The 14,906-nt window shown below is 39.5% G+C and overlaps 1 protein-coding gene across 6 annotated transcripts in view; it reads left to right on the top strand.

Annotated features, from left to right (window-relative positions):
- SYNE1 (spectrin repeat containing nuclear envelope protein 1) overlaps positions 1 to 14,906 on the top strand; it is a 512,392-nt gene that overhangs the window by 387,716 nt on the left and 109,770 nt on the right. For 5 of the 6 annotated variants that reach the window (XM_054558331.2, XM_054558330.2, XM_054558328.2 and 2 more), the window contains 9 exons: positions 767 to 886; positions 2,991 to 3,191; positions 5,741 to 5,914; positions 8,495 to 8,626; positions 9,144 to 9,340; positions 10,790 to 10,922; positions 11,623 to 11,805; positions 13,315 to 13,464; positions 14,031 to 14,207. In XM_054558331.2, the coding sequence (XP_054414306.2) occupies positions 767 to 886; positions 2,991 to 3,191; positions 5,741 to 5,914; positions 8,495 to 8,626; positions 9,144 to 9,340; positions 10,790 to 10,922; positions 11,623 to 11,805; positions 13,315 to 13,464; positions 14,031 to 14,207 (1,467 nt within the window). Of the gene's footprint in view, positions 1 to 766; positions 887 to 2,990; positions 3,192 to 5,740; positions 5,915 to 8,494; positions 8,627 to 9,143; positions 9,341 to 9,435; positions 9,482 to 10,789; positions 10,923 to 11,622; positions 11,806 to 13,314; positions 13,465 to 14,030; positions 14,208 to 14,906 lie in introns of those variants that run through there. The other variant, XM_054558333.2, reaches the window with a different exon arrangement.

The raw sequence follows: 14,906 nt of genomic DNA, 5'->3' as shown, positions 1-14,906 counted from the left end.
CTTTCCAAATGCCTGCTTAGGCTGCTCCAGGATTTGTGGTCTGGTATCTCCCTTCTCTGGTCTCCGCTAATGGGGATGAGTTGCATTATCGAGTTTAGTATTTACTTATATTCAGCCTTGCTTTATTTTTCTCTGTTTACTCTGGCTTCCTAACCAGACCATCAACTCCTTGAAGGACAGGATGAGATCTTGTTCTGCTTCTACAGACCTCACACTGGGAAGACAAGGCTTAGCAATAGCAGCCACTTGAATACTTGTTGACCGATTGATTTTCCACTTCACAACAAGGAGCACAGATTCCTTGACCATGCTGTAATATATGTTTTGTTGCCTCACTGAATCTCTCTCCAAAGATGCTCACAACTATGTTTCAAGGACAGCAGAACATGGTCCCTTAGAAAATCTCAGGCAAATACCTTTTTTTAACTATGTCCTAAATGATGCTCCTTTTTTTAACTGTTGCTTTTCAAAAACTCCCTTTTTTGTTTATGCAAGACATCCTTCTCCCAGCCCTCTACCCTGACTTTCTCCTGCCTCATTATCTGTAAGATAACTGCTCTGTACTAATAAGGGGCCTTCTTCTGTTTTCTATATACCCTCTGAACATGGCTTTCGGTTTGTTTTATTGAAATGATTCCTTTTGTATATATTGAGAATGTTTTACGTGGAGAAGAGAAACACAGAAAGAGATACAATAATCACATCTTCCGTGGGGAAATTGTTCATGGGAGTTTTAATAAAATGTCATGTCACGGATCTTACCTAGGCAATACAACAGGCTGAAGATGGACTCAAAGAATTGGATGCAGGAATCATTGAATTAAAGAGGCGTGGTGACAAGTTACAGGTCGAGCAGCCGTCCATGCAAGAACTCTCCAAGCTCCAGGTGCAGCCTTCAGCCAGTAGTATTCAGCTGCAGGGGTACATCAAACTTGAAGTCGAGAAAAAAATCACTTTATTTTTCTTGGCTTTCTTTATAAAATTCATGCCACTTAGGTCCTAATCTTTCTGCCAAGTAACTCCTAGAAAATTTTCTGAAGCTTAACATGTTTAGTACAAGGAAATGAGTTGTTTTCATGCTTCTAAGATTCATATGTTTTTCTGACAGTTACTTTATTATTATTCTCATGGTTAAGCATTACAGTATAGTTTAGTTGTAGCATATTATTTTCTACTGTAGAAAATAGAATAATTTTTAGTCCTACCTAGAAAAATTTAAAAAAGGGATATCTACCCTCATATTGCACTATGTCTTCAAATACTATTTTGAAAAGCAAATAATCAAAGTAATACTTTTTAGAAAGTGTTTTTTTCTAAGGCAAGAACTATAGTTTATCCTCCATATATGTTTGAATGGAATAGAGACATTGTTTCAATTCTAGAACAACAACAACAACAAAAATTAAACTAGAAGGTAGTTGAAATCTAAACAGACTTCCTGTCATCCTTCAGGAATAGAGAATAACGCTTTAGGTTAATTTCCTTTCCTAGATATGACATGCAGGCAAGAATCTGATATTGGGATAGGAAGAAGATCCTTGGATATTAGACCAACAAAATTTAGCATCAGCTAGGCAATACAGTTATGTTTGATCAAGAAGAAATTGTGTACAATTGTGTACAGTCACACAGACACACACGTTAGATTTTCTCTGTGTGCAAAACTATTGAGAATTAGTAACCTCAGTCCAGTACAGGGTTGTGAGTTCTTTCTTTGAGAAAATAAAATAGACCTTATAAACAAAAGAACATTTTTATTTTAACTGTATCTATCCTTTATCTAACATTTCATAATGTCATAAGCCCACCTCCCCCACTTTGTACTTTTTTAGACAGTTTTCTGACAGTGCTTAAGCATCAGGTATAAAAGTCAAATGTCATTGCCGTAAATAGGCATTAAAATTGAACTCTTCCAGATTGAACCATTTTGGCCTGCTAAACCTTAATATGATATGTTAATCAGATCCATATGCCTCAAATAAATTTTGTGTTTGGTGTGTCATCATCTCCTAAAATGCCTTTCCAGTTTAAATAGTTATTTACTCCACCATATTTGGCAAAAATATTGCCTTCTTAAGTTTGAAACTCTTTTCTGCTCACATTAAACTCCCCTGTTTCTCTAGCTCTTTGTTTGAGGGATAGTCCCTAATATGATTATTATTTAGCAGGAAAATGTTAAGAATATTATATTCAATTGCTCTGAAATTATATGAATGTTGAGAACACTGTAAAAATGGGAATTACATTTTCTATGACATGTCCCTCAGCCACATGGACAGTTTTTCAACAGTTTTACCCCACATCTCATCATAAGCTATTGATATCCTGAGAAAACAGTTGTCAAATCTACCTCATATATCATTTCTAGGAAACACTTTTACATGTCCTTTAAAATCTTAAAATATTAAGCTTATTTTTTATAGACACATCTTTATTTCCTTTCATATTTTAACTTATTAAATTTTTATTTTGTAATCAATCTAAGTTGCATTTTGGTATGTGGCATGAGATAAGACTTTATTTTTCTTCAAAGAGTTGAATTGTTTCCACATTATTTATTGAATATTTATTTTATCCTTTCACTCAGTGACTTCATACTTACATTTTTATGAATTCAGTTTTTTTCAGTTTCTCCATTGTGCTTTATTGTCAGTTAGAAATAAAATAAAATTTAAAACAACAAGATAAGAATACCAAATAAGATTAATGAGAGAACTTGAACCACCAGGTATCAAGACACTGTAAAGTCACAACCAATATCATAGGCATGAGAATAAAAGTCCAAAGGTCATTTCTTTTTGAAGCATGTTTTCAAAGTAAGGCTCATAGGAAAGACAAGCAGACAGCTTACAGGCAGAGCATTTCCACAGGGCACATCCCTGAAGTTATTTTCTTGGTTGGGTCTTGGGCTTAGTGCGTTCATAGTTCATATGCTTTTAGAGTTGCCAGAATATGAATTGAGAGTGAGTCTTGTGGTCTCTGCTTCTTAGGACATGTATGATGAGCTGATGATGACCATTGGCTCCCGGAGGAGTGGTCTGAACCAGAACCTTACACTCAAGAGCCAGTATGAGAGGGCCCTACAAGATCTGGCTGACCTGCTAGAAACTGGTCAGGAGAAGATGGCAGGAGACCAGAAAATCATCGTGTCTTCCAAAGAGGAAATTCAGCAACTACTTGACAAACATAAGGTACATAACAAAAAAGAGCGAGAGAGAGAGAGAAAATGTAATTGGAAAGCATGCTCTCAAACCCTGATATATATTTAGTAAAACCTAATATTCTCAGTCTTTTATGAGTTCTTACTTGTATAAGTTATTCTTTAAAATGGTCAGAAAATGTATGTTCAAACCCACTGGCTTTCAGTAGCACAGAGAAATTATAGGGGGTATGTTTCTATAATGTTGGAAATTAAAAAAGAAAATCAACTTACCTGTAATTTTACTGATCAGTTCCTCACTAGTATTAGCCAGGCTTTCTCCCTAGATGAGCTAATATCAAAGGAAAACTCAGAGCCTCTCTTCAAAGCAGCCCACCTTCATTCTTAACTCCACCTTTCCCTGTGTTTCCTTTTTGCCCATTTGTCCACCTGGTCCCAGTTGCTCTCTCTGCCCTCCCTTGTCCTGGTCAAGGACTCCTCGCTCACTCCTTGCTCTCCTCTACAAATGCAGACTACTCAGCTCCAGGGTTGGGTTGGTGTCTTTTACGTGCATTGTTTAGATCCTCTGACCCTTATACATATGCTCCTCTAGTTGCTGTAGACCTCAGACTTTCTTCCTGGGAACAGCAAGGCCATTTACTATGTAATCAAACTTGGGAGGCCCAAAATCACTCCATCGTTGTATGCCACGGCCAAGCTCAGGTTGGACACTACTCCATGGTAGAAGAATGCCTATTTCACACACACACACACACACACACACACACGCATGCACGCACACAGAGCTCTTGCATTATTGGCAATGATTACGGAAAGCAATTTTGCCAGTCCAGAAACCCAGCCTTCTAGACTATGGGAATTTCCTGTAGGGAAACGAAAAAAATCCCATTGGGTTATAGAAGTTTAAATCTTCTACCATTGTGTAGCTCTCTGGTGGCTTGTAAAGGTGGATTTTTTTTTGTCTTTTTCAAATTGTTCTTCCTATTTTTTCCCAGACGTTTTTGTCCAAAGCTTCATGATTTATTAAAGCCTTATCATTTGGCTTTGAAAACATTGCTTTAAAGTTCACAGCTGGTGTTTCTCAAATTGTTGACCATAGCAATAAAAGATCATTCTGAGTTATTCCAGAGGGGAAACTAGGATCAATGAGTATAAATAACAGGGAAATAAACCTCAATAGAAAAAGAACTATAAAAGGAGTAAGCTGCCATTGAGCAGACAGTCCTTCTGGCTATGAGTAGTCCAGCCAAGGCTTTTAGGGGAGATGGGCTTGTAAAAGGAATCTCAGCTTTCATTGCATGTTGGGCTAGATGAACTTCAAAGTCTCCTCCAACTTTAGGATTCTGTGATTTGGTAATTGTTGGTTAAAAATAATGATTCTAGCTTCTACTGACCAGCCCATTTTCTGAGGGAGAGTTCTGCAGTGCTGGTGAGAAGCACAGATAAAGCCACACTGTCCTTGGGTTTGAACCCCAAGCTCTGCCGTGACTAGCTATGTGACCTCGGGCAAGCTACATAGACTGGGGGTGCTCAGTGTTCTCATCTGTAAAACTGGAAACAAAACTGCCTATCTCATAGAGATATAGAGTTGTTAGGAGGATGAGATTAGTCAGATAAAGTATTTATGGAGTGCCTAGCAAACAGTAAGCACATAATTAATGTTAACTGTCATTATCAGTTGCCAGTTCTTCCATTTTATCATGGTACTGGGAATAGGAAACGGGATAAGCTCGATCTCCTTCCTCCAGGGTCTATTATACACAAACGGTAACATTTCAAAAACATTTGTAGGATGGCGCAAGGCCTACAGTTCTGTTATGTGTAGGTATAATACAAGGAAAGCAAATCTATAATATCAATCAGTGCATATAAAGCTGTGCTTGACAACATGGAATGAGCACACAAACATCCTAGAAGTTCAGAAAGTAGAGCCCAAGCCCAGCCATGGAGGAAGGAAAGCAATGTTTTTATTTGTTTGTTTGTTTGTTTGTTTTGAGACGGAGTCTCCAACCAGAGCTCCAACCGTCTTGGCAAAGGAAAATTCAGAGCCTCTCTTCAAAGGAGCCCACCTCGTTCTTACCTCTACCTTTCCCTGTGTTTCCTTTTTGCCCATTTGTGCACCTGGTCCTAGTTGCTCCCTCTGCCCTCCCTTGTCCTGGTCAAGGACTCCTCGCTCACTCTTCACTCTCCTCTAGAAATGCAGAGCTGTCTACTCAGCTCCAGGCCTGGGTTGGTGTGAACTCCTCTCCACCCAGGCTGGAGTGCAGTGGCGTGATCTTGGCTCACTGCAACCTCAGCCTCCCAGGTTCAAGCGATTCTTGTGCCTCAGCCTCCTGAGTAGCTGGGATTACAGGCACACGCCAGCACGCCCGGCTCATTTTTGTATTTTTAGTAGAAACGGATTCCACCATGTTGGCCAGGCTGGTCTTGAGCTCTTGACCTCAGGTAAATCCACCCACTTCAGCCTCCCCAACTGTTGGGATTACAGGCGTGAGCCACCGCACCCGGCCCTAAACCAATTTTGATTCTAACGTAGTATATGAATGAGTTGCTGACTTCTTTCTCCCTGAAAAATTGCAGGAATACTTTCAGGGCCTGGAATCTCATATGATCTTGACTGAAACACTCTTCAGAAAGATAATCAGCTTTGCAGTCCAAAAGGAAACCCAGTTCCATACAGAGCTGATGGCTCAGGCTTCTGCTGTACTGAAACGGGCTCACAAGAGGGGTGTGGAGCTGGAGTACATTCTAGAGGTGAGACCATTGATGTCATGTCTTCCGTGCTGCAAACTTCCTGCTGCAAAATAGACCTTTAATGCAAGACGTATCTATCCATGCAGTTTGCCTCACGTAACCTCAGAACTAGCTGTGCTCTTGGGCTCAGGACTGCACTTTTCCTATGGTTCTGTGTTGCTTGTTCCCCCTGTGTTTTCTGTGTACATTTGGCTAACTGCTGTGCCATGTTGAAAGTAAGATAGATACACACTGACTTCAGACTACGCATGAAGATATTTGGGGTTTTGATATTCAGACTGATAACTTACTTAAGAGTATGAAAAATGTAGAAATAGGCCAGGTGCAGTGGCTCACACCTGTAATCCCAGCACTTTGGGAGGCTGAGGCGGGTGGATCACTTGAGGTCAGGAGTTCGAGACCAGCCTGGCCAACATGGTGAAACAAACCAACGTGTTGAAACCCCGTCTCTACTAAAAATACAAAAAATTAGCCAGACATCATCGTGGGTGCCTGTAATCTCAGCTACTTGGGAGGCTGAGGCAGGAGAATCGCTTGAACTGGGAGGCAGTGGTTGCAGTGAGCCAAGGTCACACCATTGCACTCCAGCCTGGGAAACAGGAGTGAAACTCTGCCTCAAAAAAAAAAAAAATGAAAGAAAAATGTAGAAATATTTTTTTCTGTCCCAAATGCGGTTGCTCTTGGAACAGAATAGTGCTCAGTGGTGGCTACTGGCAAGCTATAGAACCCCGTGGAAATGTAGGACATTATTGATGGAACAGTCCCCTCCTTTCTTTCTTCAGTAACTATATCAGTTGCCTAAACTGTTCCTTCTTTCTCATTCTTCCTCTTTCCCTTAGAAGTTTTAGAGATTATAATCTCTTTCCCCTTTGTTGACTTCCCCATCCACTCCCACAATATTACTGATCTTAACTGGGTTGCCTGCAGGTCATATTTGCATTTTTTCTAAATGGGATTTTCCCTGGGCCAACATTTTCGTAGCTAGCTAACCCCCAAATCCCAGATGTGGAATTCCCTGATGTGGAATTCCCTATATTTTGGAGAGACATCTACCTTTAACGTTCAAAATCTCTGTAATAATAGTTACGCTTTATTGACATGTCAGGTCCCTGGCAAGACTTCTTACATTTACATGAATCCATCTCATCTTTATCGTAACCCTTTGAGATAGAATTTTGAATCCCTGTTTCAGCAATGAGTCTGGGAGCAACTGCTTGCCAAGACACGTGGTTAGTTGGTGGCAAAGTCAGAGATCACACCTTCATCTCTCTGACCTCACAACCTGAAATGTGTGTTTCTCCATGAAACTTACCTGACGACACCATTTGAATTGTAGCCCCACCAGGCACACACCTGGGCACTCCCTCCCACGCCTACCCAGTTCTGTTTTATTCTTCCACAGCACAAGAACTCTATTATACCATACAACTTATTGTTTGTTTTTGGTTTATTGTTTATTATTGATTGCCTGTCTCTCCTCACTAGAAGGCCTGGGTTTGTGTCTGTTTTATTTACTCCCAGATCCCTAGGCATTGAAAGTACCAGGCAATAGATATTTGGTAAGTGTATTTAAAAAGCACGGGTTTCTGCTACTGTGCCCTGTTGCCACTCCAACTGCACAGTGAAGTGAGCATACTCACACTGAGAAACTGCTGACCCATGGTGTAAATTACTGGAAAAGACTTCCACTGATCTTTTAAAAAGTGTTTTCCAGTTTTAAATAAAATAAAAGTCTGAACTTAGGAATAAGTGATTTGGTATTTTTCTTTAATAGAATATATAGACTATATATTCATATTTATAGATATCTGTTTCATATGCAAATGTAATTGTTTTGTTTACTCGTTACATGAAAGGCAAACATCCCCATCCTTTTGACTGAAATCCTTACTGTGGTAAAGAATAAAACCATGCATGCCTGGTCTAGATGTGGTGGCTCATGCCTGCAATCCCAGCACTTTGGGAGGCTGAAGCAGGAGGATATCTTGATGCCAGGAGTTTGAGGCCAGCCTGGACAACATAGTGAGACCCCCATCTCTACAAAAAAAATTGTTTTTAATTAGCCTGGTGTGGTGGAATGCGCCTGTGGTCCCAGCTACTTGGGAGGATGAAGCAGGAGGATCCCTTGAGCCCAGGAGTTCGAGTCTGCAGTGATCCATGATTGTGCCACTGTACTCCAACCTGGGCAACAGAGTGAGAGCCTATCTTAAAAAAAAAAAAAAGTGCATACCCAATAGAAGGTACACGGCATACATTATTCCATTTAATCCTCATGATGGAGAAGATAGCTATTATTATCCCCATTGTAATATATGGAAAAGAGGTACAGAGTTTAGTAGCTTACGCACAGTCATAAAGGGGCTTAGTGGCAGATTCCAGAGCCCATTCACAATGCTTTCAAGGGTCACCATTTGATTACTTGCTTTAAAGCCATCTTTTGCTTCCCAAAGCAAGCCCCAACGCAAACATCTCTGATATAACTTTAAGGAGAAACTGTCAAGCACGTATTTTGCTCCCAAGGAAGAATGTCTTTCCCTAATAAGGGTTTTTTTAGCTCACAGACTCATTTTGTGTTTCTAGACGTGGTCCCATCTGGATGAGGACCAGCAGGAGCTCGGCAGACAGCTGGAGGTGGTGGAAAGCAGCATCCCAAGCGTGGGTCTGGTGGAGGAGAACGAGGACAGGCTTATTGACCGCATAACACTCTACCAGGTTGGTGTTACAAGCCGCCTCATTGCCATTAGAAACTTACCAAAACTTTTAACAGAATGTAAACAAACTTGTGATCAATTATTTTATTACTACTTTTACTTTTCTTTCAAGTTATTGACATTGAAAGGAGATAATGTTTCTGTCATTTATAGTTGGACATTATTAAAAGTCTTTCTTTTTTCTTTTTTTTTAATGAGAGCTCTTTTTGAAAATTCAGCCTCCACCAGGCATTTTCTGTAGTTTATGCTGATGCCACACAATTCTTGAAATAATAATTTGACAGTTTTAAATCCACCTAAAGTCACTACCAAAAATTAATAATAATAAACAACAAAAGGAGACTGTCTATACTTAAATATAGATGAAACGTCTTAAAGTTTTCAATGTTGCTTGAGTGAGTATAGTTTAAGTTTGAATAACAGGTAATGGGAACATTGTAGGTACCAGAGAAATTATAATTCTTAAAGACAAAAATTGCATACCCAAACTTTTAACTCAATAATTTCAATGATTTTAGCATTTAAAATCTAGCCTTAATGAATACCAGCCCAAATTATATCAAGTATTAGATGATGGGAAACGACTTCTGATATCCATCAGCTGCTCAGATCTAGAAAGCCAACTAAATCAACTTGGAGAGCGCTGGCTAAGTAACACCAATAAAGTGTCTAAGGAACTTCACAGATTGGAAACAATATTGAAACACTGGACCAGGTAATACAATGACTGTTTTATGTGTATTTTTAGATAAGTGCTGCATTGTATTAATAAGGCTAGTGGGGGTGGGGGATGATGGCTCAAACCTGTGTCTAAGGAACTTCACAGATTGGAAACAATATTGAAACACTGGACCAGGTAATACAATGACTGTTTTGTATATTTTTAGATAAGTGCTGCATTGTATTAATAAGGCTAGTGGGGGTGGGGGATGATGGCTCAAACCTGTAATCTCATTACTTGGGGAGGCCAATATGGGAGGATTGCTTGAGGACAGGAGTTCAAGACCAGCCTGGGCAACATAGTAAGATCCCAATCTCTACAAAAAAATTAAAAAAGGACTAGGTATGGTGGCACATGCCTGTGGTCCCTGCTACTGGAGAGGCTGAAGTGGGAGGATTGCTTCAGCCTGGGAGGTTGACGCTGCAGTGAGCCATGATCATGCTACTGTACTCCAGCGTGGGCAATAGAACGAGACTCTGTCTCAAAAATAAATATAAATAAATAAGGCAAGTAGATATTCACTTGAAAGTGACATGGCTCTTCTAGGAACTTATTGTATAGTTTGGAAAATAAAGATAAGCAGAGGCTAGGCGCAGTGGCTCACGCCCGTAATCCCAATACTTTGGGAGGCTGAGGCGGGCAGATCACCTGAGGTCAGGAGTTCGAGACCAGCCTGACCAACATGGAGAAACCCCATCTCTACTAAAAATACAAAATTAGCCAGGCGTGGTGGCGCATGCCTATAATCCCAGCTACTCAGGAGGCTGAGGCAGGAGAATCACTTGAACCCGGGAAGGGGAGGTTTTAGTGAGCCAAGATCACGCCATTGCACTCCAGCCTGGGCAACAAGAGTGAAACTCCGTCTCAAAAGAAAAAAGATAAGTAGAAAGTCCCCACTTGGATTCTTGAATACTCATATAAACATATAATTAAAAGTGAGCAGGGGGCAGGTGCATAAGGCACCTTACCTTTGAGTTTCACCCTCCCTTGCCTAATCACTGTGTCTGAGATATCACAGTAAAGCCTGAGAGGGAGAGAAAGAGAAAATGTGGATTGAGAAGCGGAAGCTTCTCAAGGGCAATGGGAAGCATTCAGCGAGGTGGAGGGTTGATTTTTACATAATGACATAGTCTGTGTCTAAGCCGCCTTTATTTCAAAGGACTTTTTGTAACCATCATCTAATATTTTCTAAGTAGCATCAATGTGAAAGAATAGGGGAAATATGTTTTTATACCCAGCTTAAAGACAGGCCAGCGGAAACCCAGAGAGACAGGCTTGATAAAGGTATCAATATTAAGAAAATTTCAGAGTGCCAACCTCATGCATTTTTCTTCTAAATCTTCAGACCTCTTGTTTTAAAACTGTTGGCATTGGTGAGTAACGTAGGTGAGTAGAAGATAGGGATGAAATGTTTACTTAATAGACTCCATAATATACTTACAGATATCAAAGTGAATCTGCAGATCTAATTCAGTGGTTACAATCTGCAAAAGACAGGCTAGAATTTTGGACTCAGCAATCTGTGACAGTCCCACAAGAGCTGGAAATGGTCCGTGATCATCTAAATGCTTTCCTGGTAAGTCTAAGAATCTAAAGCATTTGATTCAGGCCTATAAGTTAGGCCTGACCCATACACCAGTAGAAAAGAAGTCAGGCCAGGTGCGGTGGCTCACGCCTGTAATCCCAGCACTTTGGGAGGCCAAGGCAGTCAGATCACGAGGTCAGGAGTTCAGGACCAGCCTGACCAACATGGTGAAACCCTGTCTCTACTAAAAATACAAATATTAGCCGGGCATCGTGGTACGTGCCTGTAATCCCAGCTACTCAGGAGGCTGAGGCAGGAGAATCGCTTGAACCCAGAAGGCGGAAATTGCAACGAGCTGAGATTGCGCCACTGCGCTCCAGCTGGGGCAACAGAGCGAGCGACTCCATCTAAAAAGAAAAAAAGAAAAGAAAGGAAGTCAACCATCAGTGGATATACTTAATAAACGAAGCTATAGAGAATATATTAATGTTGACTATGTGTGTTCCATAATTATGCAGAGTAATAGGGCTCAATGACTCAACATTGCCTCTTCCAAGTAGTTCTCAAGTAGGGGCTTCGTAGTTTGCTTTCATTCGAGGGCAAGGGTGTACTGCTTTCATTTTCTTTGAGTGTTCAGCATAACCCCCTCCAGGATGTAAAGGAAATTGTTTCATGCACTAAATTGGTCGCTTTCCTTTTAATGAATGGTCTGGCTATTTAACCCTAATTTGAACATTGCTACTTGTTTCAGGAGTTTTCTAAAGAAGTGGATGCCCAATCTTCCCTGAAATCATCTGTTCTGAGTACTGGAAATCAGCTCCTTCGACTAAAAAAGGTGGACACAGCCACGCTGCGCTCTGAGCTTTCGCACATTGATAGCCAGTGGACTGACCTGCTAACCAATATCCCAGCCATCCAGGAGAAGCTCCACCAGGTACAAGAAGAAGGATTGCTTTCGTTGGAAATAGCTGACTTAAGCTATTTGACATGGAGAAATACATTAATTTGCTTTTGCTCACAAATTTAAATCAGCTTTGTCCCAGACACCTGGCCTCTTCTCTCTCCCATTGTATTGAGTGAACTCGGGCCGGGCGCAGTGGCTCACACCTGTAATCCTAGCACTTAGGGAGGCTGAGGAGGGTGGATTGCCTGAGCTCAGGAGTTCGAGACCAGCCTGGGCAACACGGTGAAACCCCTCTACTAAAATACAAAAAATTAGCCTGGTGTGGCGATGTGCGCCTGTAGTCCCAGCTACTCGGGAGGCTGAGGCAGCAGAATTGTTTGAACTGGGGAGGCAGATGTTGGAGTGAGCCGAGATCGCGCCACTGCACTCCAGCTGAGGTGACAGCGAGACTCTGTCTCCAAAAAAAAAAAGAGTGAACTACGCTACAAAGCCCTGCCCCAAAGGCATTTCCTCTGAGGATTTCTTTAATGTGTGTATGTGGGTGTGGGTATGTGTATTGGAATGTTTGTCTGGGTTTGTTTAAACTCTGTTTTCTCCCGGATAAAATGTGGACAGTTACATACACTTTTCTCATAAAGTGAGTGGTTATGAAGATTTAGAACATAATATATGTAAAAAAAATCTTATGTATAGGAGAGCAACTGGCATTCAGTAGATGTACATAATCCTCTTATCTGAAAATACACCCACCTCTCCTGAAATCCCAGAACATTTTATCTTTATCTCTCTTTGACACTCATCACTGTGTTTCAGGCAGGATAGCTGTGTTTTGTGTACATGCCTAATCTCTCCTAAGCAACAGCTGTGCGCCCCCAGAGGGCAGGAACCAACCCACGTTCATTGCTATATCTTTCAGCACCACACAAAAGTTGACATACAAAGATTTTAAATGATTGCTTTTGTTCCTGCAAATAATCATAATACACATATGCATAAATGTGTGATATGTTAAGTAAGATTTCGAATTGTAAGTACTGTATATCAGCTAAGGACTGAGGAAATTGGCTATGCTCTTAGGAATAAATATTAGAGTGCCAAATACTCTAGAAAATGATAGCTTGTAGTGTGGTATTTTTCTTTCTTCTTTTAACATTCCTGAGTCATAATATGCAGAGATTTTACAAGATAATTGATGAAATACATCTGTTGAATGTTTTGTGGTTAAGTTTTTTTAAACTCATAAAACTAGTTATAAAATAAGAATAATATTCTCTTCTTTCTAGTGTTTTGATTAATTAGTTAATGTTTATACAGTGTTTACAGTATTGGATATCAAGTGAACATAAAATGACTATTATTGTTCAGCATTTGCCTGATGTTTAACTTCAAGCTTTCAAAAAGGGTAAGATCTCCAAATGTCATTAAGGAGTGTTATCTCTCTTGGTACATTTTTAAGAATTATTGTAGGGTTTTTAAGTTAGCAGAAGTTGGGGTTTCCATTTTAACACTTAGGACTGGTTCTCTCCCTGACTTGGACAGCTCCAGATGGATAAACTGCCTTCCCGCCATGCCATTTCTGAAGTCATGAGTTGGATTTCTCTAATGGAAAATGTTATTCAGAAGGATGAAGATAATATTAAAAATTCCATAGGTTACAAGGCAATTCATGAATACCTTCAGAAATATAAGGTAATTAAAATTTTTTGTTTTTAACTTTTCATATTTTCAGACCATTTTATTTGAAAGAACTAAAAAACTCAAATTATGGTAATCAAGTCTTGGAATGTATGTTTCCTACACAGTGACCAGATAGGAATTCAAGAGCAAGAAAAATGGATTATCAGTTATAGAAATAAGAAGAAATATCTAGTACTAGGAATGATTTTGAATAATTTTGTGTTATTCTTAAAGAATTACAGAAATTATAAAAATAAATTTATAAATATTTTATAGTGAGGTTATATAATTTATCTAGTTCTAAATCTTCTACCTAAATATATATATACACACACACACACACACACACACATACACACACATACACACGTATATCTGTGTTTATATTCATATAAACGTATACAAATATATATTCGGCTTCTAAAAATAATAGGTTGTGTGAATACAGACAAATTGTGCCATTTCAGCTGAGTTATGGAAGTGATAATATTAATATTAAGGTTACTTAAGGCTTTCCAACTCCTGGAAAAATAATGAGACATTTATTGTATAATCTTATTTTCTCCTCTTTTTTTTAGGGTTTTAAGATAGACATTAACTGTAAACAGCTGACGGTGGATTTTGTGAACCAGTCCGTGCTACAAATCAGCAGTCAGGATGTGGAAAGTAAACGTAGTGATAAGACTGATTTTGCTGAGCAGCTTGGAGCAATGAATAAAAGTTGGCAAATTCTGCAAGGTCTAGTAACTGAGAAGGTAAGCCAGTGGCTTGCCGCTGTCCAGATTTACCTGAAAACCCCAAGAACAGGCACACTCTGTAACGAAGACTGGGTTCACAAGTAGTGTGGCTATACTGGGCAAAGAACGCTTCCAATAATACTGCTGAAGGTTAATCACCCTAAACTTTCTTTAACCTGTTGATGATTTTCTCTTATACATTCTCTGCTCTTTGTATGTTTCATGGTGTTTCAGATTTCTAAAGATGTCTCTTGATTTATTTTGCCTTTGCTTCAAGTTGACTTTATTTTGCCTTTGCTTCAAGTCCTTTCTTGCTTCCCAATAATAGTCATTGATTCATACTTTATGAAATTCATTTATTAAATCAAGCTTGTCCAGCCCGTGGGCTGCATGTGGCCCAGGACGGCTTTGAATGCAGCCCAACACAAATTCGTAAACTTTCTTAAAACATTATGAGATTCTTTTGCAATTTTTTTTTTTTTTTAGATCATCGGCTATTGTTAGTGTTCGTTTATTTTATGTGTGGCTCAAGACAATTCTTCTTCTTCCAGTGTGGCCCAGGGAAGCCAAAAGATTAGACACCCCTGTTTTAAATCATATATACAATGAACTGTATTTTAAGAATTCTTAATTTGGAGAAAATACTGGCTAGAATAATTAGTCTGCCAATGATTTGATTTTATTAAAATAAAGTTGCAAATTTCATTTTATTGTGCT

This window comes from Pongo abelii, chromosome 5 (assembly GCF_028885655.2).
Source record: "Pongo abelii isolate AG06213 chromosome 5, NHGRI_mPonAbe1-v2.0_pri, whole genome shotgun sequence".
NCBI lineage: Eukaryota > Metazoa > Chordata > Mammalia > Primates > Hominidae > Pongo > Pongo abelii.
Note: the sequence above shows the minus strand (reverse complement) of the source record. Positions and strands in the feature narration are given on the sequence as shown.